Source organism: Selaginella moellendorffii, unplaced genomic scaffold, assembly GCF_000143415.4.
Source record: "Selaginella moellendorffii unplaced genomic scaffold, v1.0 SELMOscaffold_192, whole genome shotgun sequence".
Taxonomy (NCBI): domain Eukaryota; kingdom Viridiplantae; phylum Streptophyta; class Lycopodiopsida; order Selaginellales; family Selaginellaceae; genus Selaginella; species Selaginella moellendorffii.
The window spans coordinates 1,556-25,720 of NW_003314452.1; the positions used below are offsets into that span (position 1 = coordinate 1,556).

The 24,165-nt window shown below is 40.1% G+C and overlaps 1 protein-coding gene across 4 annotated transcripts; it reads right to left on the reverse strand.

Moving 5' to 3' along the window:
- Positions 1-5,502: 5,502 nt before the first annotated feature.
- LOC112343749 (eukaryotic translation initiation factor 2-alpha kinase-like) lies at positions 5,503-7,341 on the reverse strand. Of its 4 annotated transcripts, none has more exons than XM_024667752.1 (8): positions 7,101-7,341; positions 6,917-7,033; positions 6,807-6,863; positions 6,619-6,744; positions 6,092-6,550; positions 5,890-6,044; positions 5,671-5,837; positions 5,503-5,613 (listed from the first exon to the last, which is right to left on the reverse strand). In XM_024667752.1, exons 2-8 carry the CDS (start codon positions 7,023-7,025, stop codon positions 5,610-5,612), a joined length of 1,077 nt encoding a protein of 358 aa, XP_024523520.1. In that variant the 5' UTR covers positions 7,026-7,033; positions 7,101-7,341; the 3' UTR covers positions 5,503-5,609. The 4 variants fall into 4 exon arrangements, with proteins under 4 accessions (XP_024523520.1, XP_024523521.1, XP_024523518.1 ...); XM_024667753.1 differs by having other exon boundaries at positions 6,807-6,860; positions 7,096-7,341; XM_024667750.1 differs by having other exon boundaries at positions 7,096-7,341.
- Between the last annotated feature and the right edge of the window lie 16,824 nt (positions 7,342-24,165).

Consider the following 24,165-nt stretch of genomic DNA (forward strand, 5'->3'; position numbering starts at 1 on the left):
TCTGTGAAGTGGCCTCTTGCTTGTCCACAGTGGGCTTCTTCGAATAGATCTTGAGTTCTTCAAATTGTACACATCTTCATAGTACATTGTCTCGTCCTTTTTTGTACAATCTTCCTCCCACAACTGAATATGGTCTTGTCCTTAAGACAAATTATTTATGGTGATTAGAGATGGAGTATCGACTTAGTATTATTGTTGTTATGAGGTAGTAGTAGATGTCATTCGTCCATGTTGATGATGTGTGGATGCAAAGTATGTTGGAGTCAGGAAAGTCATCCATGTTGTATTTTAGTTGTTCACTAGTTATAAAGTTGGCTTATACATGTTGTTTGCCAGGTTTGTGAATAATCTCGAAGTTGTATTCTTGAAGTAATAAGAACTATCAGGAAATTCTACGGATGAAGATGGTCTTGTTGAGGAGGTGTAAAAGTGCTTTGTGGTCAACCATGCTCTTGACTTTAGTGCCAAGTAGGTAGTGTCGAAACTTTTATAGTGCATAGACCATTCCTAAAACTTCTTTTTCAATGGTGGTGTAGTTCATCTCAGCTGAGTTGAGTCTTCGGCTTGTATAGTAGATTGGTCGGTCTTTGAGGTCTTTTGTGAGAAAGTATTGCTCTGATGGCATAATCAAAGGCATCAATGTGTATTGAAGTTTTTGTCCTAGTTTGGTTGGGTGAGTATTGGAGCCCTTGTTAAGGAATTCTTGAGCATGTCGAATGCTTGTTGGCAATCTTGAGTCTAGTTGTAGATGTGATTTTTCTTCAAAAGATCTATAAGGGGTTTTGCAATCTTCACATAATCTTTGATGAAGCGTTGATGGTATCTCATTTTGCCGAGGAAGGATCGTAGTTTAGTGGTGTTTGTTGGGTGTTGCATGTTGATGATGGCAAGAGTCTTAGCTTTGTCAATGAAGATGCCTTTTTGCAGATGATGTGTCCAAGTAGGATGCCAGATTTGACGAAGAAGGTAGATTTGTCAGGGTTTAAGGTGATGTTGTTCTCTTGACATTTGATGAAGCATTTCTCAAGGTGTTGGGGATGTTATTTTTTGCTGCTAAAGATGCTGAAGTCATCCATAAAAACTCACATGAAGTTGGTGAGGTAATATAGTGCTTTCAATCTTTATTCTACTCTTTCTAGACGCTTACCATGACTCTTCTATTCTAAACAAGTATATTGTACATTATCATGTGACTAAGAAGCTACACATGTCTTTTTATTAGTCAAAGATGTGATATGATATTATTCGATATATATATATAGCTATGTTTAATGCCAAATCCTAATGCCAAGATTAACACACAAAACGGAGCTAAACAGAGCCAAATAAAGTTTAGTGCTATTTTAGCATATCAGTGGCTTAACACAAAGATATGGGTACTCCACTAGCTAATATGGTATAGAACTTGGGTTAAACCGAATGCAAAATAAAAATAGGTATGCAAACAGAAGCTAGAGTATGCCTTAGGTTAATTGGCCATGCCTGACATACCCACAATCCCTACTACACATTTGGAACCTCGGAAAACATGCTTTAAGTTATCACCCTTAATACCAAGAGTTAGTATTTGGAATAAGCTTGAAACTTATTTAGTGAATATTAAAGAACCAAGCTCAATATAATGGGGGTTACATATGAGCTTCTCATACTGAGTCAAGTATGCTCAGCATAAAACATATAAGAGTTCCTATATTATGTTTATCTAGTATAAGTACATACATGATGACCAGTTTCTCAATTAGCTTGGGTGGAGATTGATAAAGAGTCTAGCAATACCAACCTCTTGCTGTCGTGGCAGTAAAGAAAAAATATCTGAAATGACTCATTCATAGGTAATTTTCGATACCTACAATCATATTCCCAACATTCATTAGGTTAATCCTCTAAAAATTGTGCATATAAAATAGCTGAAATACTTCATACAAAGGGATCATAAATAACTAGCTTCTATAGATCCACTAGTTCCTCCACCTAATATTCCTCCAAATCCCTATCAACCAAACAATTATAACTACTTTCCTTCCTTCCAAAAGGAGAGGATGATATAAGGTTCAAGTGTATGGTTACAATGCCATTTATATTATTACCGTAATGGGATTTTGATAGCCATTGAATTGGTTTCAATTTAGATCACTAATAATTGAATATACATATTTAGCTAATTGAATATGCATATTTTTATATTTTATGTCCATATTTCATGCACTTACAGATTTTCTTTTTATTTTGCTTTACAGAGTAAAGTCATATACCTAGATATCTAAATATATTCTTGGATATTCTCTAATCTAAGGGCTCTTAAACTTTCTCTAATTAACTTGTAATCAGTGTTTAAAGTTAATTGTCTAACTTATCACTAATGTAAATAATCTATATTGAAAAACTATTAACACTTATTAACACTAACATGTAACAGAATGCCAATTTAAACCTTAAAAATAAATTTAAAATTAACATCATTAAGCCCTCCACACTCATGGTTTCATTCTGTAATATAGAGGGCACAAAATCCAGCCATCTAAGATTGATGGCCTGATGGTTAAACACAAAAGAACTTAAGAGAGTTAAACATTGTTCTAGCTATTTAAAAACTAAAGACTAGTGGGGACACCATTTCTCACCATTTGTCCTGAAGTGCAATAGCTAGCAATTAACATTATGCAAATTCCTCAATCTAAACAAGTGCCTAGCCTCATTAGTTGTTATGTTTAGCATTCAAGTATGTTAAGAAATATATTAGAATATACATTGTGATATATTTTAGATAGCACAAAAAATAATTTAAAAAGAGGAGTAGTGTATTTTAAATAGTACAAAAAATTATTTAAAAAGAGTAGTACTCAATGGAATTTAAGGATTGGTTCCTCGAGGTATAGAAGATAGACAGATAAAATTGATGGATCAATTCCTCTCTCTCTCTCTCTCTCTCTCTCCATTTGTTTGTTTCTTTCTATGATTTTGCAGAGTCCTCAAAAAAAGGTACTTGGCATTGAGGTTCCACCATAGGCAAAAAGAAACTCTGTTGATCTTTTATAGGGAAACGTTTTCCTACAGGCCTTTCTGAATTGAATCCACGGAACCTGGAAGTCAAAACAAGAGAGTAGCTTCAGAACACTTAAAAGCTCACCCCTGCAAGTTCTGTTGTGGTGAGTGAATGGTCAAAGGTGCGAATATTCTCTCTACAAAAATTTGAATAAGTTTTTCTACATTTCCATGGAATACGAGTCATTTTTTAGGGTATCATGAAGAAAACACTCATTCTTGATCTAGACAATCCACTGGTATACGCTCATAAGGATCTCGTCTCTTCTGTAGATGTCAGCATGGAATTTGACGATGATGCACCACTCCACATCATGAAGAGATTAGGTGTAGATGAATTTCTGGGGAAGGTTTCAAATGTGTACGATATCGTGGTGTTTAGTGCCGCCCAGGAGAAGTATGTCAACCTTGTGGTTGACCATCTGGATCCTACTCGGAGGCTTGTGTAGAGGAGGCTACATGGTGGCAATTGTGTTGTTCTAAAGGACGGGATGAAAGTCAAGAATCTTGACCATGTAGGGTTTCGGGATTTCAAGCGGGACTTCTTGGCAGATGTAGCCCCTTTCCTTCTTGCCCTGCCAAAGTGTGTGGACTTTACTGAAGTTACCCATCGCTGGAATATTGGACAATGTGGAGAAGCAAGGCAAATTGTACATCCCAGATCCATTCGATGATGAATGGGTTGTGTTTAACTGACTATTGTATTTTGTAATATATGTTATAATTTTCCCCCCAATAGTTTATGGAAGTGACTTTTGAGGATTTCCTGCATGTCTTGTGTAAAACAAAATGGTAAAACAAGCCAAAAGAACACCAAGTTTTCAAGCTCTTCTGCTTCAAAAGTGTATCATCCTAGTAATGAGCTCACAACTTTTGCTTGACCGAGCCTGAAAGAGATTGGAAAAAAAGAGCTACCTCCTGGTACTTGATACATTAGGCAAACATGAAGGCAAAGAAGACCGGGAAGCCGACCAAGACACCCGCAACAACACCCAAATGTCATGTCGTAGCCAAAGTAACTCTCCACAAACGCCTTGACAGTCATGTATCACACATTGGGTGTCATGAGGCGCACAAGATCATTTGCATACTGGGATGCGATCCAGCCATACAAATCCAATAGTGATCCACATTCTTGGAAAGTCCAAGAAAAAGCAAAAAGCTGTTTATATCCAACTTAGGTTTGGTGGTCAACACTAAACCAAAAACAATGAAGATGAATAGGACGATGTTATTGTCCCTGCCCTACAAGTATTTTTACGTGTTTTCGTTTGCAGCAGAGGAACCGCGGTACTGAATATCCACATTCTGGTATTGAAATTAAGCTGGTCACTTGAGCGATTAGTTTTTAGCTGATCAAAACGGTTGTAATGTACAATGTTTAAATCGTGATTTTCATTTGTGAATACTTTAGTGTTCTTAATTTGGATTTTCTTTACATTTCGCTTTATAGGTATAAAGAATATACCTAAATATCTAAGTATATTCTAGAATATTCTCTAATCTAGCAACTTTAAAGTTTTCATATAAAAAACTATGAAGTTCTTTATTTTGCCTCATATCTAGAACTGGAAGAGTATCAAGTAAAATTTGAAAAACTATATAAAACTGAGAAACTCTATATTATCCTATAAATTACAAGGATTAACACTGACAAAGAGTCTAAAATTAACATCATTAATCTAGAGGGCACAAAATCCAACTTCTGGACGTGTTTTAAGATTGATGTCATGATGGTTAAACACTAAACAACTTAAAAGAGTTAAAGTTTGTTCTAGCTATTTGAAAACTTGCCTCAATCTAACCAAGCACCTAGCTTCATTATTTGTTATTCTTTGCATTCAAGTATGCAAAGAAATCAGTGGAATTTAACGATTGGTTCCTCAAGGTATGAAAAAAACAATGGCTAGCATATTAACATTAATATTCAATACTATTCAAATGCCTCAATCTAAGGAAGCACCTTCATTATTTGTTATTCTTCACATTCACGTATGCTAAGAAGTCAGTGGAATTTAACAATTGGTTTGGAAGAAACAAGAAACCTGGATCAATTCATCTCTCTCTCTCTCTCTCCATTTGACTCTTTCTTTCTATAATTTTGCAGACTCGTCAAAAAGGTACTCGGCATTCCTGTAGGAAAACGTTTCCCTGTAAAAAGGTCAACAGGTCAAAGGTGCGAATATTCTCTCTACAAAAATCAACAATCCCGCCATTTTCTTCATCGCATCTCCCGAGAATTGGGATAGCTCTCCAGCTTCCACTCGATCTCTGCCCACTTGAGGTGAGATGCATGGACCCTACAAGAAGCCAGCCGTGGACACCACGCTGTTGCATCTCCCGTCAATGTGCTGTTTACCAATCCTGTTCCTTGAACCGAACCTGACTACAAGAATGTCGGAAGCCCTTGAGTTGTTCAGCAACCTTGATCGAGAACAACTCGGCCTGGCAGAAATGCAATGAACTGGCAACGAATTCATATTTCTGAATCGAAATCAGCATGCTGAAAAAGACCAAGACTACAAAGATGACAAAAAGGAGCAAGTAAATCTAAACAACTACAACGATCAGCTGCAAACAGACATGTTAGAAGCCAAGCAGAGAATCAGAGTAATGAAAGAAACTCACCAAACAGATTGCCAGGCAGGATCGCAGAGGATGTCGCGCGCGGATGGACGCTGGTCGCGTCTTGCTGCGACCAGCTCCAACACCTTGGGCGCAATTGATGGGTGTTGGTACGCCCAGTCTGCTGGTAAAACGCCATCCCGGACGTCAATCAATACCGACTCCCTTTCCTACACAGATTCACCGAACTAAGCAAGCACGTTGCACAAACTGCAGCCAAACCTGGTCCGGGGGACACCTCCAATGAAGTTCGAAGAGTATAACTCCAAGCGCAAGCATGTCAGTGTAGGTTGAGTTGCTCCGGCGCTGGGGAGAGTAGTAAACTGCTCTCCCCTTCTTGATATTTTCGGTCTCGAGCATGGACTCCTTATTTTTAGCTGTAAGCCAACAAATGAGAGATGGAAGAGATGTTTCATTTGCCTACCAAGACCGAAATCTCCCAGCTTGATGCGTCCATCGTCTGTGACGAAGATGTTGTGTGGTGCTATATCCCGATGAACACCCACGTTGTCGTGCACATGCGCCACAGCTTGAAGAAGCTGCCTAAACGCATCTGCAGGTGGTGACTCACCGCCGAGGAGCACCGACTGGAGCGAGCGGCCACAAAACTCCATGACAATGTACACTTTCGACTTGCCCGGCTCGCCTTCCTCCTTCCACATGTCGAAGTATTCGACTATGTTGGGGTGTTCGCAGCGCTGGAGCATCTCTCCCTCCTTGAAGACGAGCGCGACATCCTGGTCTCTGGACTTCGTTGCTGTGCGAACCTTGATGACTTTGATGGCGTAGATTTGTTCGTCCTCCTTGCTACGGCACTTGTATACTTTCCCGGACGCCCCCTGGCCAACACAAGCGAGCACTTCGTAGCTGCTGCAGAAGCGGCCTGGACAAGAGAGACAAGGGGCCACTCAGAAGCGAAAAGATGCCAAAGAGACAAATTATTGTATCCACCTGCTGCTGCAACTGGAGTCTCCCCTCCCTTTTGGATCGATTCCACGATCCCGGTCACAACATTCGCCGAGAGCATCTTGAATCTCTCCAAGCGTTGCGCCATTGCGAGGAATTGCCGAACATATTCTGCAAGTCATGAATCAAACCAGCAAAGAGTCGTGTCAGCCAACAAAAGGAATTCCTCGTACCAGCGTCAGGAGCAGCCTGCAACGCGGATGCATCATGATCAGTTTCTCCTGCTCCTGCTTCAACGAGGATCTTCATCAGACAAGTGCAGATGTTTCAAGTTTTGACCAACCTGATCGAGCTCGGTTAATCGGATCCAGTGGGCGGGTCCTTTCGAGCATGACGTCGGATCGCTTCTGAGTGTGTAGTTTCTTCGGACCAGCAGCTCTCTTCCTCTCCATGGTGGACTCTGGTCAGTGTTAACATTGTGAGTCGTTGCTGAAAGCACAAAAGAGATTGAGGAGTCGTTACTGCACTTATCCAACGGCTGGAGCCTAGAATGCGCACATCAGCTGTCCGTCAATGGATTCACAACAAACTTGCTACAATTGCATGCTCCTTCCGCCTCGCCAACAGTAGGCCGCAAACCAGCAGCGCACTCACCTCTGCCCTTGCCAGACGATCACGGCAGCCCTAGATTTGGAATCTAAGCTGCATTGAGGATCGACGCGCTCCTCCGGCTCCCTTGGGCTTTGCCAATAGTAGGGTACAAGAATACAAAAGGCCAAGTCGGATAGAGTTTAGGGCAGACGTGGCACCTTTGGTCACCTTTTGTGGCCCTTCTTCACTTCCACGGAATACGAGTCATTTTTTAGGGTATCATGAAGAAGACACTCATTCTCGATCTAGACAATACACTGGTATACGCTCATAAGGATCTCGTCTCTTCTGTAGATTTCAGCATGGAATTCAATGATGATGCACCACTCCACATCATGAAGAGACCAGGCGTAGATGAATTTCTGGGGAAGGTTTCAAAAGTGTACGATATCGTAGTGCCGCCCAGGAGAAGTATGTCAACCTTGTGGTTGACCATCTGGATCCTACTGGGGGGCTTGTGTCGAGGAGGCTACATGGTGGCAATTGCGTTGTTCTAAAGGACGGGACGAAAGTCAAGAATCTTGACCATGTAGGGTTTCGGGATTTCAAGCGGGTGGTGGCACTGGATGACATTATTGACTTCTACCAAGGTCATCAAGAGAGCGTGGTGGTGGCTCCAAAGTTTGAGGGGTCAAAGGATGACCACTTCTTGGCAGATGTAACCCCGTTCCTTCTTGCGCTGTCAAAGTGTGTGGATTTTACCAAAGTTACCCATCGCTGGAATATTGGACAATGTGTGGAGAAGCAAGGCAAATTGTACGTCCTAGATCCATTCGATGATGAATGGGTTGTTTTAAACTGATTATTGTATTTTGTAATAAATGTTATAATTTTTCTGCCAAAGTGTAGTTTATGCAAATGAATCTTAGTGAACTTTTGAGCTTAGGATTTCCTACATGTCTCATGTAAAACAAAATGGCAAAACAAGAAAAACAGCACACCAAATTTTCAAGCTCTTTTGCCAAGGAAATCCCCTTTACATTGAGAGCCCACAGCTTTGCAACACCCCATGAACACCAATAGGAGCACGTGCCCACCTCAAACAACAAGCGAGACTTCAAAAAGGACATCACTGATCCAACATTTGATGCCGGAGGATAAGATGCTTAGAAGACTGATTGCTTCTGAGTTCTTTTATGTCTGTTGTTTAGTGCCTATGTGAAGCTATTGACAAAAATGTGATGATCCATATGAAGCTCTTCACAGGATCATGGAGAGAGAGAGAGAGAGAGAAAGAGAGAGAGAGAAAGTGTCTTTGGCATGACATCCAGCGAAGTAGCAAGAGGAGTGATCGCGGTGCCTCCTGCAGGCATCTCCACGCCAAATCGCGACTCTTCTGCACCAATGTGGTGATTCCAAGTCCCTCCCACGAGGGAAGCTCTTGCACCGCCGCCTGGCCGCCACCCTCGACCTACGCCACCACCCCTTGTTCAGCAATCTCCTCATCCTCATGTATGGCAAGTGCTCCAGCCTCCCGGACGCATGGTCCGTCTTCCACGATCTCGTCCACAAGAACGCCTTCTCCTGTAACATCATGATCTCGACGCTCTGCGCAAACGGCCAGAGCGCGCAAGCGATTCATCTCTTCCTCGCCCTCGCCAGCGATTCAGTCGTCCGCCCCACCCACGTCTCGTTCGTCGCCGCGCTCGCCGCCTGCGCCAATTGCCCCGATCTCCAGTCGGGCATCCGGATCCACGCCCAGATCGTCGCCGCGCCACCCGCGATCGCGAGCAATCCAGTCGTGTGCTGCGCCCTCTTAACCATGTATGGGAAATGCGGCAGCCTGGCAGACGCGCGGAAGGTCTTTGATGACATGCCGCGCAAGACGATAGTCGCCTGGAGTGCGATGCTGGCTGCTTGCACCAGAAATCCCGATCAGGGCGGGCTCCCCGCTGCGATCGAGCTCTATCGCCAGCTCGGGGATGCCGGCATCGGTGCGGACTGGAACACTGCGATTGCCGCAAATGCCCATAATGGGCAGTTTAGAGCGGCGATTGCGCTGCTGTGGAAGTTGGATCTGGAAGGGATCGGGCCTGATATGGTGACGCTGACTGAGATCCTGGCAGCGTGTTCTTGGAAGCAGGATAAAGCACAGGGTATAAAGATCCACGGAGCGTACTTGCTCGTGTGGCTGGGAGCGTAATGTTGTCGCTGGAACCTCTATCGTCAACATGTATGGAAAGTGTGGCAGAATCAAGGAAGCATCAAGGAAGGAAGCAAGAATCTAAAATTATTTTTTGTTTATCATGGCCTTTATAAAAAAAATTAAAATATTTTTCTTTTCATAATTTATATACCTTTATTTATATGTTGTTATATTCCATGTAGTTTCAATTTGAACCATTTGCTTTTGTATATAAATTAGAATTTTTGGGATAATTGATATACACATTTTATGTATTCCCTATCCATATTCCATGCACTCACATTATTTTATATTTTGTGCACTCACATTGGTGGAGGTGAGGGGCACCTTTGATTATTCTTGAAAAGTGGTTAGATTTGAGATTTTGGTTTAGATTTAGCTTTTGCATTGTCTAAATTTAGCTTTTTCCATTTTTTTCTTTTATTCTTTCCTTTTGGCATTTTGGTTTAGATCTAGCTTTTGCATTATTTATATCTCCCTTTCCTTCTAGCTTTTTTTATTTCATTTCTTTTGCTCTTTCTTTTTCATTCATCTTTATGGTAGAGCAGTAGTCTCTTCCTCCTTTAACTTTGGAATAGCATTTTGTACAATTGCTTAATGTTATGTGATTGTAGTTGAACAACCAAACTCAGTTGATGGCAGTATTCATAACACATGGTACAACTCTTATTGCTCTTGGTGCCAATTCTTATGTTCAACTAGAGTTCTTTTATGGGAATCTTTAGGGACAATGTATACTATTGGTTCAATCACTTCATAGTGATTGCCATATATCATTCTTGGGATGATACTCGATGTTTGTGTGAGTTTCCCACATGTTTCCAAGGGATGGCATTGTAGTGGTATAATGGTTTGAATGTAGCTATTCGTGGGGATTAGAGTATTCTTCAAGACGTCTTCAAACACACATTTGGATATGTCAACAATTGTGATGATACTTTCCAACAATTGCATCGTCTTTGTTAAGGACCATCTAAATTGGTGATGCAATTTAGCATTTGTTTTCATAGCCTTTTGCTTCATGCGGAGCCAAATATGTTGGAGCGGATCAAACTAGGAATGTTGTGGCCAACACTTCGTCAAAGTTTTATAGGACTTGTGCATGCACTTGCTCGAACGACCTCTAACAATGCTTTTTGTTTGGCACAACATTATGAGACATTGCCTTTTCCACTTCTCGCTACACATCTTTTAGCTCCACTTTCTGTGGGAGATGGTATTGTTTCAATGGAGGTTGATGTTACTACTGCTCAGGTTTAAGGACAAGGGTGAGGATGTGATCATAGTTGTGATATTCGCTACTGAGCATGTAATGAAGTTGGTCACATTTATCAGTATTGTCAGCGTTTTCCGAATTGGTAGCTTCTATTTCTTGGGTGGAGACTTTAGCATCAACAATGTCTTGTTGGTATTGTTGCAGTGAAAGGTCTAGACATCGAGATGCATCCAGGAAATGAGGAGTCGTGTGAGTAATGGAGGGACCTTGCACGAATAAGTCAATGACCCCTTTATCTTTCTTTTGGAAGTATCATCAAAAGGTTCATTCGGCATCAGTTCATCTAGTGTTTGCTTTCCAAGCTTATTTTTATAACAAAAGGTCTTTTATTATTCTCTTTGTATTGATTCATACATGTTCAAGTTTATCTTCTATTGCTCGACTTGTTGCCATATGTTACCACCTATATTTGTGTCATGCAGCAGAGTCAGTTTTCATTCTTTATGGCAATGGCCATACATATGCATATGCACGGGATGAAGTGAATTTAGTTGTGTATATAGGTGATCTTGAACTTGGACTGCAGTCATTGCCAGTGGTGTCGAGTTAAGCTTTTGACTTCATCCTTGGTATGGGCACAATCATGCTAAATGTGACTTTGAGGCTTCTTCCCCTTGTCTCATACTTCCTTATATTTTATCCATTCCTTTCATTTCGAAACATGTTTGTCCCTTTGCTTCTACTTCTACTTTCATTACTTTTGTCTCCCTATTATTTCCTTTTATATTTCCGTTTTATTCTGCTTTTCCCTTTTTCAATACCTCGGTTGACAAGCTCATGAAGGAGTATGCCAATCTCTTTGAGTTTCACCTATCGTCTGGGGCCAAGATTGCTATATGTCATCTGATTCCAACCAGGGATACTCATCCCATCAAAGTTTTTGTTCATCATCAATCACCCAAAGAGATCAAGATTTTACATGCAAACGTCAAGGAAATGTTGGAAAAGGGTGCTATTCAAAAGTCACGGAGTCCTTGGGCATATGAACCTCATCTTGTGACGAAGCCTAATGCGAGTATTCATTTCTACATCGATTATCATTCGTTAAACAAAATGACGATTTTAGATGTGTATCCTCTTCCTCACCTATTGATTTCTTAGATCATCTAAAAAGAAGTTGTTAGTTCACTAAGTTAGATCTTGCTTCTGGGTAATGGCAAATACTAATGGGCGAAGAAGATATTCCTAAGAATACTTTTTATACACCATTTAGTTTGTATGAGGTTTTGGTGATTCTGTTTGGTTTGAATAATGCTTTAGCATTTTTCTAACAAATGATGGATGGGGTTCTTTGTGATATGTTAAAGGTGATTACTTACTTCATTAGTGATGTTTTGATCCACTCGAAGGGGATATGTGTCGCGAATATGACTTCAGGTATCGAAAGTTACCTGTCAGCTAGTCCTTTCTGATATTCTCACCTTACTGCCACGACAGCAGGAGGTCGGTATTGCTGGACCTTTTATCAGTCCCTCTTGTGCTAGTGGAGTTAACTGGGCATTTCGAGTGTACTTAGACCAGATGAGCATAAGGACGGAATTCCTACGTGTTATTAGCTAAGCATACTTAGCCCGGTAAGGAGTTCCCATCTCGTTTTGTCTTGCACTTGCTAGTGACAAGAACCCTCGCGTATTGAGATTAGTCCCTCAATATCGCTATATGATAGCTTACCGTGTCTGCCAAACACCCTCGCTATCATGCCCTTTGTGTTAGTCTCATTTCGGTCCCAAATGCTATTTATGGAAAGTGTTTAGATTCGCTCATTTGGCATATCTACGGAATGTAGAGATCGGCCCGAACACAATGGTGTTCGTCCCGTGTCCAAATTCACAATCTAGGGACATTCCATATTTAGTAAGTTTCGAGTTTGTCCCAGAGACTAACTCCTAATACTAAGGGAGGCTTGGGGTGAAAGCCCAAAGCGTGTGTTCCTCAAGGGGGGGGGGGGCTATGGGGGGTTCCAAATGTATAGTAGGGATAGTGGGTAGGTCGGGCATGGCCGACCAACCTAAGGCATAGTCTAGCTCCCGCTTGCATGCCTGTCCTTGTTCTGCGTCCGGCTTGGGTCTAAGCCCAAGTTCCATTCCATGCTAGCTGGTGGAGTACCCATACTCTCACGTTAGGCCACCGGTATGCCAAAATAGCGCCAGGCTCCGTTTGGCTCCGTTTTGCGTGCTGGTCCTGGCATTGGGATGCTGGTTGCTCTAGGACTGTTCCAAGTCACTCCGGGCCCCTGTCCCTTCGCTCCTTGGGCTATATGCTCGAGAGTTGCTCCGTGGTCCGGTTCCATCACCCCTTGGTGTCACGCTTGGGAGTTTGGCATCATTCCTTCGTTCAGTGGCCCAAGGCCCTGAACCTCGAGTTCCTGTGGACACGTGGCATGGACACGTGGCATGTGACACATGGCATCTGTCACGTGGCACAAAGAGGGTTTAGGTTCCGCTTCGTGGTGTTATCCTATGGTAAATCACCATAGGATAAAGGGTCAAAACCACGTGCGCTACATTTGGTATCAGAGAATGAGTCTCAGCGAGTACTATTCAATGAGATTGGGCAACTAGTCTCGTTGCATACGCAGAGATGAAAACGATGATCCGAGTGGGTACACGTTTGGGTGCAAAGACTTCGCATTGGTTCCTTGGGTATGGATTTGGTTACCTTCTTGTACCGTAATTATGTGAGCTTGCTCTTAGGCTCATAAGATGGATTTGAATTGTTCCAATAGCATGAGTTTGCTCTTGGGCTCATGAGTGAGGCACATTAGCAACTCAAGGTTGCACTTTGAGTTGGTAGGATTAATGTTAGCCTATTGGTGGTTCCATGAGTGGTTCCAGTGGTTCCATGAGTTATTCCTTGTACCATGGGTGAAAGCAAACCTACCTAGGTTTGCTATGAGTGGCAAATAGGCTGGTCCGTAGCTGTTTAGCACGGCACTAGTGGATCCTTCCTAGGCATGATTATAATTGGATCAATCAAGATTGTAGGGAATAGTCTATTGGTTCAAGTAATCATTGCCGTGCTCTCTCATAAACTTTTCTTGGATTGAACTGAAGGCAGTGCGAAAGCAAGCTTGAGGTTTGGTCAAAGATGAAACCGAAAAGAGAGTCATCGAGGACGGAGGATCAAATACGTAAATCATCTTCTCTTCTTGGAGAGATGATTTGCAACGAGGTGTTAACTCATTGCTTGTGTTCACATCATGCAATCAAGAGTCCCTACCTTGATGCATGTTGGAAGTGATGGTCTTACAAGTGGTGAGTTATGGGATGGATAGTGGTGAAACACTAAACCATTTTGTCTAGGCTCGATATTGGAAGACTTGGGTTGCAATGCTCAATTCTTTTCCGGGGAACCTTGCTATTGCTCCTTGAGTAGCTTAGTGTTGGATTAGTGTTGAGTTTGGTCGGAAAGAGAGTGGCATGAGCTTGTCCGTGTTGTAAACAAAAGTTAGCGATGTTGGGTGTTGTAAATCTCTATTGGTGGAGTGTGGCATTTATGTTGCATTTTGTCGAATTGAGTTGGCACTTGATACTCACATAAACTTTTGAAGTAATGACATAAGCATTGCTCATTGCGTTACTCAATTGATGATCAAGTCATTATGATGCTTATATCATATCCATGTGATAAAGAGTAATGCGTTTACAAAGTTGCTTGGATAAACGATGATCAACCCCCAACTTGGTTGATGGAGAAGCTAGTCTACTTGCATGTAGTAGCATTGTAGTAGCTTTGACTGGATTCTCTATAGTGGTCAATTATGCTAAGCTTAAGTTGGTTCCTTGTTTCCTTGAGTTGGCCCATAAGGTGTTGGAAAGGGTTGTAGCATTCATTTGCTATACCTTGTCGGTTGATCCGTTAGCACTTGGAGTAGATTGTTGGATGGAGAAAATGTGGAGTTGGGGCATTGACGTCACTAGCACTTGTGTTAGTGGAAGTGGCATTGTTATTTCAAGTGATGAGGAATTTTCCTTAGACCTTGATTTTTCATGTCATTTTTCTTGTTAGTGTTTTGGCTTCACATTGGATCTTGAAGGTGATTGAAGAAGAGTGTTAGTGCAATATGGATATCCGAAGATGTGGTCTTCGTGATCAAGCCTTGGATGTTCATTTTGCACTTTACGGATGTCGGTGTTGGATATCGGAAAAATGGGCAAAGATGTTCGATGCTTAAGCATATTGATGGATCATGAGAATTTGTGTTGAGGTGAACCTATGTGAAGTTGTAGGTAGGAGGAAGTTGGTTGAGTCTTGAAAGTTTGCAATCCTGGACTGAGAGTCATTCTTTCTCTAGGATGGGAAATTTTCCACAAATTTTCTTAGACTTCTCCAATGGCTGATCTGTTGGTCACTTTGCTCAAAAACCATTCCGTTTTTGTAAGCCAGTACAAACTAGTGAAGGGGTTGAGTTGACTTCAGTTAACTTAGACCTTGATAGGTAGTTTGTATAATGCGGCCCGAAAGGGATGTTGACTTTTGAGGCTAAAACAATTGAGTTGGATAGAGTCTAGAGTTGATATCGAAAAGTGGCCGTTGCACTTTTCTCAGAAAGGTGACCCTTGTACCTTTCTTTTGTAGCGTTATGCTTGGTGGCAGGTTGCATCTTGCATTATGTTAGACTCTATGAGAGTAGTGAGCTCTCACTGATCTTGACTTGGTCTTGGTGGCCATGCGCCTTGGCTGAGGATGGTGATGTCCAATTTAGTTGTTTGAGGTTGCGATGTTGGTACCCGTACTATAGCTTTGTCTATGAGGAGGTTGTGTACCAATATGAGTCCATCTCATGGTCTTCACTTTAGTTTCGACTGAGTGTTGATCATGCATAGCTAGCCTCTTTAAGGCATGTTCAGAGCTATTGACTAAATGCATTAGTGAGCTTATTGCGGTTGAGTTGGATTCGAGTGGTCATTTAGTTTGTGCTTGTCTATGAACTTTTATCTCGTACCTAGGGTATTATGTTCATGTTGGACAAGTATGTGACTCGATGATATGAGTTGGTGTTTGGGTCTTGTGAACGCAAGTTGAAGAGTGATTGTTAGTTACTTTGCGACTAGTGATTACTTGTAGACTTCATCAAGGACAGTTGACATTTGCTTTGTTCGATGATGATTTAGCAGTGATGGGCTTGCTTTACCGGATGGTGTTGCAGAGGATCGTGTCGTTAGACTTGCATAGGTTTTCTATGTTAGTATATCGATTCTATCTTTGTCGATATCATTTGGTTACGTTTAGTCCGTGGTGTTGGATTTCATTGAGTCTTGGATGTGGTGATTCACTCTTTGATGAAATGTTAATATCTATAACTGAGTATTGCTGAAGGATTGGTCTCGGATACTAAGTATAGTATCTTCAACTTTGGTTAGCTTGGTTGCTGGAAAGCTCCGAGTGGTGATTCACTCTTGCTTTCTTCTAGCTTTGTCCTGATGTTGATGGCATTGAAGTGATGCCTTGTCATTGATATTGTTGATATTGAGATCTGAGTGAAATGAGATATCCTTCCAAGGATTGATATTGAGTTTCATTAGTCTTGATGAATATAGTGTTGATGATTTGGCTATAGCTTTGTGTTGTTGGCATTTGTGCATTTTGCTAGTTAGCAACTGTGTTGACGTTCAAACGAACTGAGTGGCAAGTTGAGTTAGTTGTCTTCTAGACGAGATTATTTAGTAGAGGGTTGAGCTTTAGCTTTTCCTTGAAAAGTGATTTAGTCGTGGACTATGCTAACTCTACAAGCAAAAGAGTTAGTGATCAATATTGGGAAGTTTGAATCCTTATTGGGTTTGAATTCGAATATATTGATCATTGATGATTCCCCTTGTGCTTGTTACGATGTGAACTACGTCTTGGTATAGATGGATTCATGGAGGATCGATTAGATGATCATTTGTTGAGCATAGCTCCATTGTGCTTGGCTTTTGAGTGATGCAAATCTGCTCTTCATTAGCTTTGCATTATGAAGTATAGCTTATGGAGGTGTTTAAGCAGATGTCGTGGGTTATACCATGATTTCTCTTTAGCATTGATGTTAGTTCATGTGAGACTCGTGATCATTATTAGGCAAGACTTAGCTATAGGCTTCTTCGAGCTTTGGTTCTTTGAGTTTTATGCTCATTGTTCCATTTGTTAGAAGTTGTTAGGGAAGGCATTTTGGCTCATTAGCTTTAATGTTGAAGTTGGCTTTTGCATCTAGCAATCATTGGTGATGATTGACTATCATCTAGGAAAGTTGATTATCCTTGTCGAAGGTTTTGCTTGATTATCATTGATCTAAAAAGATTTGCCATTGTTCCGGATGGTGGATTCTTTCTTCAATGACGATTATGCATCTCTTTATTGATGGGATGATTGATGATCTTTCATGATGGTTAGTTGTTCTCTTTGATGGCTTATGGCTTTTTGCAATACCACATGTTCTTTGTGGTTTGCTCTGGATTGGTCTCTTGGGTTTGAGACGTCAGTAGGATGTTGCTGACACTTGCTTAGGCAACTTGAGTTCCTTGGTATTGTTGGCTGGGATCTATTCAGATTGGCTTTTGTGATAGTTGGCAGGAATGAGTGTTTGTTGGTCTTACCACATTCATTTTCTTCTGTTGATTGTTGCTTGAGTTAGTTTTGATAGATTTGGATGTTATTTCCTTTGGGTGATACATTCGCGAGCATTGTGCTTGTTAGTCAATGATACTTTGTGTTCTTTGAGTTCTCTCTAATAAATTGTTGGCTTACTGTCTACTATCTTCGATAGTTAAGTTTTATCATTGAGTTTCCTTGATGATATACTAGCTATTGAATTTTGTTGGATGGTCATTCCTGTGTTTGCCAAATTATGATGATCTTGGTGGTTCCTATCTACTATAATACTAGTTTATCGGATGATAACTTATTTGGAATACATTTGTGTTCTCATCTAAGCTTTATTCACTGATAATTAAATCTCTAAGATATCATTGTTTATGACTTTGATATAGTCCCTATCTATTGATCTTTGAGTTTGGGCCAGTATAGGCAGACTGGCTTCGGCACTTCGTGTGCATGTTGAAATCTCTAGTCATGGGGTAGCTACTGTCGACTGGTCACATAACCCGCCCCTCTGTCGATGTTCCTTATTCCGTTGAAAGGGCGTGACCGTGTAAACAACTCTAACTGCCTGTTTACAGTAGTCTATCTAAACCTTACCGACGGGTTTGGTTTCTTTGCTTAGGAGGGTTGGGGCCTCTGGCTTCTCTCTCTATGTTCCTGCGGGCAGGGGCATATCACACTTTTGTAGCTGGGTGACCCCCAGAGCAGCAAGGGTGGCTGACTTCGTTGGTCATTTCCTTGTCGGCGACGGCCGGAAGGTGTCTAAGCTGGTAGCGCATCCGCGTTAGACAAAGAGGTTGCTCCCTAACTCATTTAAGTTGGTGCATTTCTCACATAGTGTGAGTACCGTGAACTTTTTCGAGAGTTGTTTCCTTGGCGGTATTCTAGACTGGAGTATGCATCGACGAGGATGTCGATCTTCCCAAGGGGGGGAGAGTGTCGCGAATATGACTTCAGGTATCGAAAGTTACCTGTCGGCTAGTCCTTTCGGATATTCTCACCTTACTGCCACGACGGCAGGAGGTCGGTATTGCTGGACCCTTTATCAGTCCCTCTTGTGCTAGTGGAGTTAACTGGGCATTTCGAGTGTACTTAGACCAGACGAGCATAAGGACGGAATTCCTACGTGTTATTAGCTAAGCATACTTAGCCCGGTAAGGAGTTCCCATCTCGTTTTGTCTTGCACTTGCTAGTGACAAGAACCCTCGCGTATTGAGATTAGTCCCTCAATATCGCTACATGATAGCTTACCGTGTCTGCCAAACACCCTCACTATCATGCCCTTTGTGTTAGTCTCATTTCGGTCCCAAATGCTATTTATGGAAAGTGTTTAGATTCGCTCATTTGGCATATCTACGGAATGTAGAGATTGGCCCGAACACAATGGTGTTCGTCCCGTGTCCAAATTCACAATCTAGGGACATTCCATATTTAGTAAGTTTCGAGTTTGTCCCAGAGACTAACTCCTAATACTAAGGGAGGCTTGGGGTGAAAGCCCAAAGCGTGTGTTCCTCAAGGGGGGGGGGGCTGTGGGGGTTCCAAATGTATAGTAGGGATAGTGGGTAGGTTGGGCATGGCCGACCAACCTAAGGCATAGTCTAGCTCTCGCTTGCGTGCCTGTCCTTGTTCTGCGTCCGGCTTGGGTCTAAGCCCAAGTTCCATTCCATGCTAGCTGGTGGAGTACCCATACTCTCACGTTAGGCCACCGGTATGCCAAAATAGCACCAGACTCCGTTTGGCTCCGTTTTGCGTGCTAGTCCTGGCATTGGGATGCTGGTTGCTCTAGGACTGTTCCAAGTCACTCCGGGCCCCTGTCCCTTCGCTCCTTGGGCTATATGCTCGGGAGTTGCTCCGTGGTCCGGTTCCATCACCCCTTGGTGTCACGCTTGGGAGTTTGGCACCGTTCTTTGTGATATGTTAAAGGTGATTACTTAATTCATTAGTGATGTTTTGATCCACTCGAAGGGGATATGGGAAGAATATATGTTTGTAAAGTGTTAAATCAATTATGGGAAGTTGGTTCAAAGTTGAAGTGGTCGAAGTGTGTATTTGACTCTAATGACACGACTTATCTTGAATACCGTATTTTTCGTGAGGGTTTGCAAGTTGATCCTGACAAGCTTGTGGGTGTTTTAATGTTCCCTACTCCAAAGTGTGTAAATGATATGTAGTGCTTTCTAAATAAAGTGTAGTATCTTAGTTATTTTGGGGATCATCTTTTTTATCACATTGCACTGTTGTAAGTGCTGTCGAAGTCATCAACATCATCTTTCATCTAGTCTGTGGATTGTGAGTAGGCATTCATGGATTTCAAAAAGCTATTGACGACTCTTCCGGTTTTGGCGTATCCTAACTACACTCGACTTTTCATTTTGCACATAAATGCTTTTGATATTGGTCTTGGAGGTGTATTGATGCAAAAGAGCGTGAGTGTGTTTGGTTAGCGCCATCCCATTGCATATATAAGCTGTATATTACAACCAGCAGAAGCAAACTACTTCACGACAGAGAAAGAATATTTAGTAACAATCTGGGGTTTTGAAAAACTTCACGCATATCTACATGGTTCTTGGAAATTATTGGAAGGTGATTATGCTACCATTACTTCATTATTGAAATGAAAAAACTTTATTGGTCATATGACTCGGTGGGCTTTGAAGCTTTAGATATATAATTTTAATAATGTTCATCACCCAGGGAGTTCTATGGCTGATGCTAATGCCTTTTCTCGAGCTCCTCTTCCTTATTTGCCCTTTTCTTATGTTTCTAATGAGTGTGTTGTTCTAGCATCTGTGGATTTTCTAGACAAGGATTCTGTGTTGTTAGCAGTTGTTGTATTTAATGTTCAATATCCACAAGGTGTAAAACAGAATTTACCTTCTCTTGATGAGGTTTGTGAAGTTCAAAAGATTGAGTCATGGATTTGAAGGCTTCATAATGGGTTTAAAAATTTTACATCACGTACTGATGACTTGCCACTCCGGCATTTACTTTTTTAATATTACTTTGGAAACAACCTTCTTTATTTTATGGGTACGAATCCTTATGATCGTTTATAGTTGGTAGTGCCTTCAATCTTTATTTCATGGTTCCTCCATGCCTACCATGATTCTCCTATTCTAGGCGGGCATATGGGACATCGTCATATGACCAAAAAGCTATGTAAATCTTTTTATTAGCCCGAGATGCAACGTGATTTTATTCAATATGTGCATAGCTGTGTTTGGTGCTAAGCTCATAATACTACCCCTTGTGCTGCAAAAGGATAGTTGGAGTCAATTGCAGTTTCCCATCCTTTTGAGTTGGTGGCATTTGATCTTATGGGACTTTTTCCATGATTGACTGCTGATAATGAGTATGTTATTATTACTTTTGACTGCTTAACTTGTTGGGTGGAAGTTGGTGCTCTTCCTAGCGCCTCTGTAACTACTGTTGGATACTTCCTCCTCAATCAAGTGGTGTTCCAACATTTTTTTCTAGAGCGGATTTTTTCGGATAATGGTCCCACATTTATCGCTGAGGCATTTTATGTTTTGACGTCTCAGTTATGGATACGCCATACGTTCACGAGTGCTTATCATCCACAGTTAAACGATTTGATAGAACAGCTCATTTAGACATTCAAAGGGATGATCACAAAGCATGTGAATTTTTAGCATTGGATGGGATGGTTATTTATTGTCTCTTCGGTATGCGAATGTCACAGGGGTGTAGAGTTTTGTTGGTGCTTCACTATATAAACTCTTATATGGTCATGATCCAATATTACTAATGGAGTTAGATTTACTTTTGTGATTGCCACAAGCTGCCAATGCTAGGTCGTAGGATTAGTATTTGATGGGAATTCTTCCACTTATCCAAGTAGAGTCTACAAAAATCTAGGTCACGTACAAGTGGGACAACAATAGCACTACAACACCCATCATTGTTCATTTACGGAGTACAAAGTGGATGAATTAGTGTTAGTTTGTTTTCCCCATCTTATGGTATATGGTTTATCTAAGGGGCTCTATGTTCAGTAGAAAGGACCATATAATGTGTTGCAGCAAGTTGGATCATAAGTTTATAAGGTTTAGCATGATGTCAAACAAGTTAATCCTCTAAAAATTGTGCATGTACAGCAGTTGAAACACTTTGTATAAAGGGATCAAGAACATCTAGTACCAGTTATAGATCCACCAATTTCTCCTCCTAATTTTCTTCTAGATCCTTGCCCATCTACGAGGGAACTCTAGTGGTGTTCCATTATTTCGAGAGGAGGGGATGATGTGAGGTCCAAGTGTACAACTATGATGCTATATATTAATATTGGTGTAGTTGGATTTTAGTAGCTGTCAGATTGGTTTCAATCTGAACCACTCGCTCCTATATATAAGCTAAGGTTTTTGGGCTAATTGATATGCATATTTTTTGTATTCCCTTTTCATATTCCATGCACTCATACACAAATAATTATTCCTTTAATTACAGCCTTATTATTTTTCTCCTTTTTTATGATCATCTTTTAAAGTGCTATCTATAACACCTAAAATATATGTAAATAATAATATTATATAAAACTTTAAAAATAAATTACCTGCTTTTTTCATCATCTTCATCATCATATGAGATTATATCATTCAAGGTAGCATGTTTATCACCTTAAAATTATAAGTATTAACAATATATGTATAATTATTTATTATTAGCTATATATATATTTCTCTTTCTCTCTAATAAGTTATTAATTATTTTTGTTTTATTTCTAATCTAGATGTAATATAATATAAATAAGGAACTATACAGTAACTTAAAAATTAATGTTGCTTACATCATTATTTATTATATAGTTAGAAATACAATAATAATATTAAATAAATTTTCTCTAAATTATAAATAAATTATAAGAAAATATGTCTCTGATATATTATTTTTTAATTATAGTTAATTACTTGGATCCCTTGGAAATGATGAACTTGAAAAGATTACACAATAGCTAGTGCAAAATTAGTTTTATAATCTTGTAGTAGAGTAACTAATAGAGCAACAATAGTATGCATAGCAGTTTTAGTTTACTTTAGAAAATATAGTGTAAAGCATATACCTAAAATATTTAATATATAATAAAATATTCCTTATTCTAAGGGTTATAATTTCTTGCTGTAAAACTTTTCTATAATTCATTTTTATCAAGATTTAATTCTAATATTCTTGGGGGATGAGAAGGGGGGTCGAGCTTCCTATTGGGTGTGTCTATCTTTATTTTACATTTGGCTTAGGTCTAAGCTTAAGATCCATACCATGTTAGCTAGTGGAGTATTTATATCCTCGGGCTAGACCATTAATATGTTGAAATAATGCTTTAGCTTTGTTTTACATGTTTGTTTTAATGTTGGGATGTTAAAATTTTTAAGACTATTTTTGTGTTGTTTTGTGCTCCTGTTTCATCACTCCTTAGTTGCATATTCAAGAGTTGTTCCATACTTTTATTTCTTTGTTCATTAGACATATGCTTAGGAGTTTGATTCTATCATTTTGTTTAGTGGCCTAAGGCCCTAAAACTTAGGTGTTGCCCTTAGCACACATATCTCAAAAGTTAGGTCTATTCCATTGCTATCCTATAGTAATTAAAATGTGAAAATCATGATTTTGTCTTAAAGCATATGCTAGAAGATAAAGATGATTTTATCTTGAAGCATATGCTAAAAGATAACCATGCAAAGTAAAAGAGGATCCATGACAATCAAAAGGTGGTAATATAACCATACAAGCAATAACTTGATAGATATAAAGGAATTCAAAGTGCTCAACCATATGTTGTGTGGCATCAGAATTAATAATAAGAGTAAAAAACAACTAATAGTTAATAAAGCACCAGTAACATGAGTATGATTGTGTTGAAAATCCTTAGTTAAAAATAAAATAGGAGAAGATGAGTCATCAATAGTAGTATATGTCTATTGTTGTTATCTATTAGAACTAGTAGCAATATAAGCTTCAGGGACTTGCCATGGATGAGGAATAACATGAGAAATTGAATAAGTATTATTTAGACGTTGACAAAAAAATTAGGAAATATGGCCAAAACGATTTTAAATATATAGTAGGGATGGGCGTGGTTGACCAACCTGAAACATCATCTAACTTCTTATTAGGCATGTTTATTTTTGTTTTATGTTTGGCTTAAGTTTAAGCCCAAACTTTGTACTATATTAGCTGGTGGAATATCTTTATGTTAGGCCACCATTATGCTAAAATAGTCCTTTAGCTCCATTTTATGTGATAGTTTTGATATTGGAATGCTAAAAGCTCTATTCCTTATTCCTTATTTGTTCTTATTCCTTTGTTCATTAGCTTTATATATACTCAAGAGTTTTGTTCATCCCTTTGTTTAGTGGCCAAGGCCCTAAAACTTAGGTGCCACTCTATTGCCATTAGCACATATATATATATAAGCTTTTAAATTTGGATTTCTCATAATGTCACTAACCCCAATACTATTTAAACTTAAGGACACTTAACCTTAATATTTTAAAACCCTTAAATGATTAAAAAAAAGGGGTGCACTTTTATTTATCCCTTTATATTTGAACTCTATAGATCAATGTCTCAAATCATTCCCTTTGGTTTTTTATAATTCATTATGTTTCTCTATACAGTTGCAACTCTTTTGACACTGTACAAGTCAAGCCCAACAAGAATAAATTAGACTTGCCAAATGTTAATCTCAACACATGGTATGATTCCTCTAGCTAACTAAACGTCAAACCCAAGACCCTTTTAATACCAAATGTAAGCTCTTAAATTTAAATTTTTTGGGAGGTCACCCAATTTAGTTTATTCAAACCCAAGAACACTTAACCCCAAGTATTCCAAGACCTCTAACTGATTAAAAAAAAGGTTGCAGTTTTATTTATGGGCCTTTCCCCTTATATTTGAACCTCATATATCATCTCTCGAATCA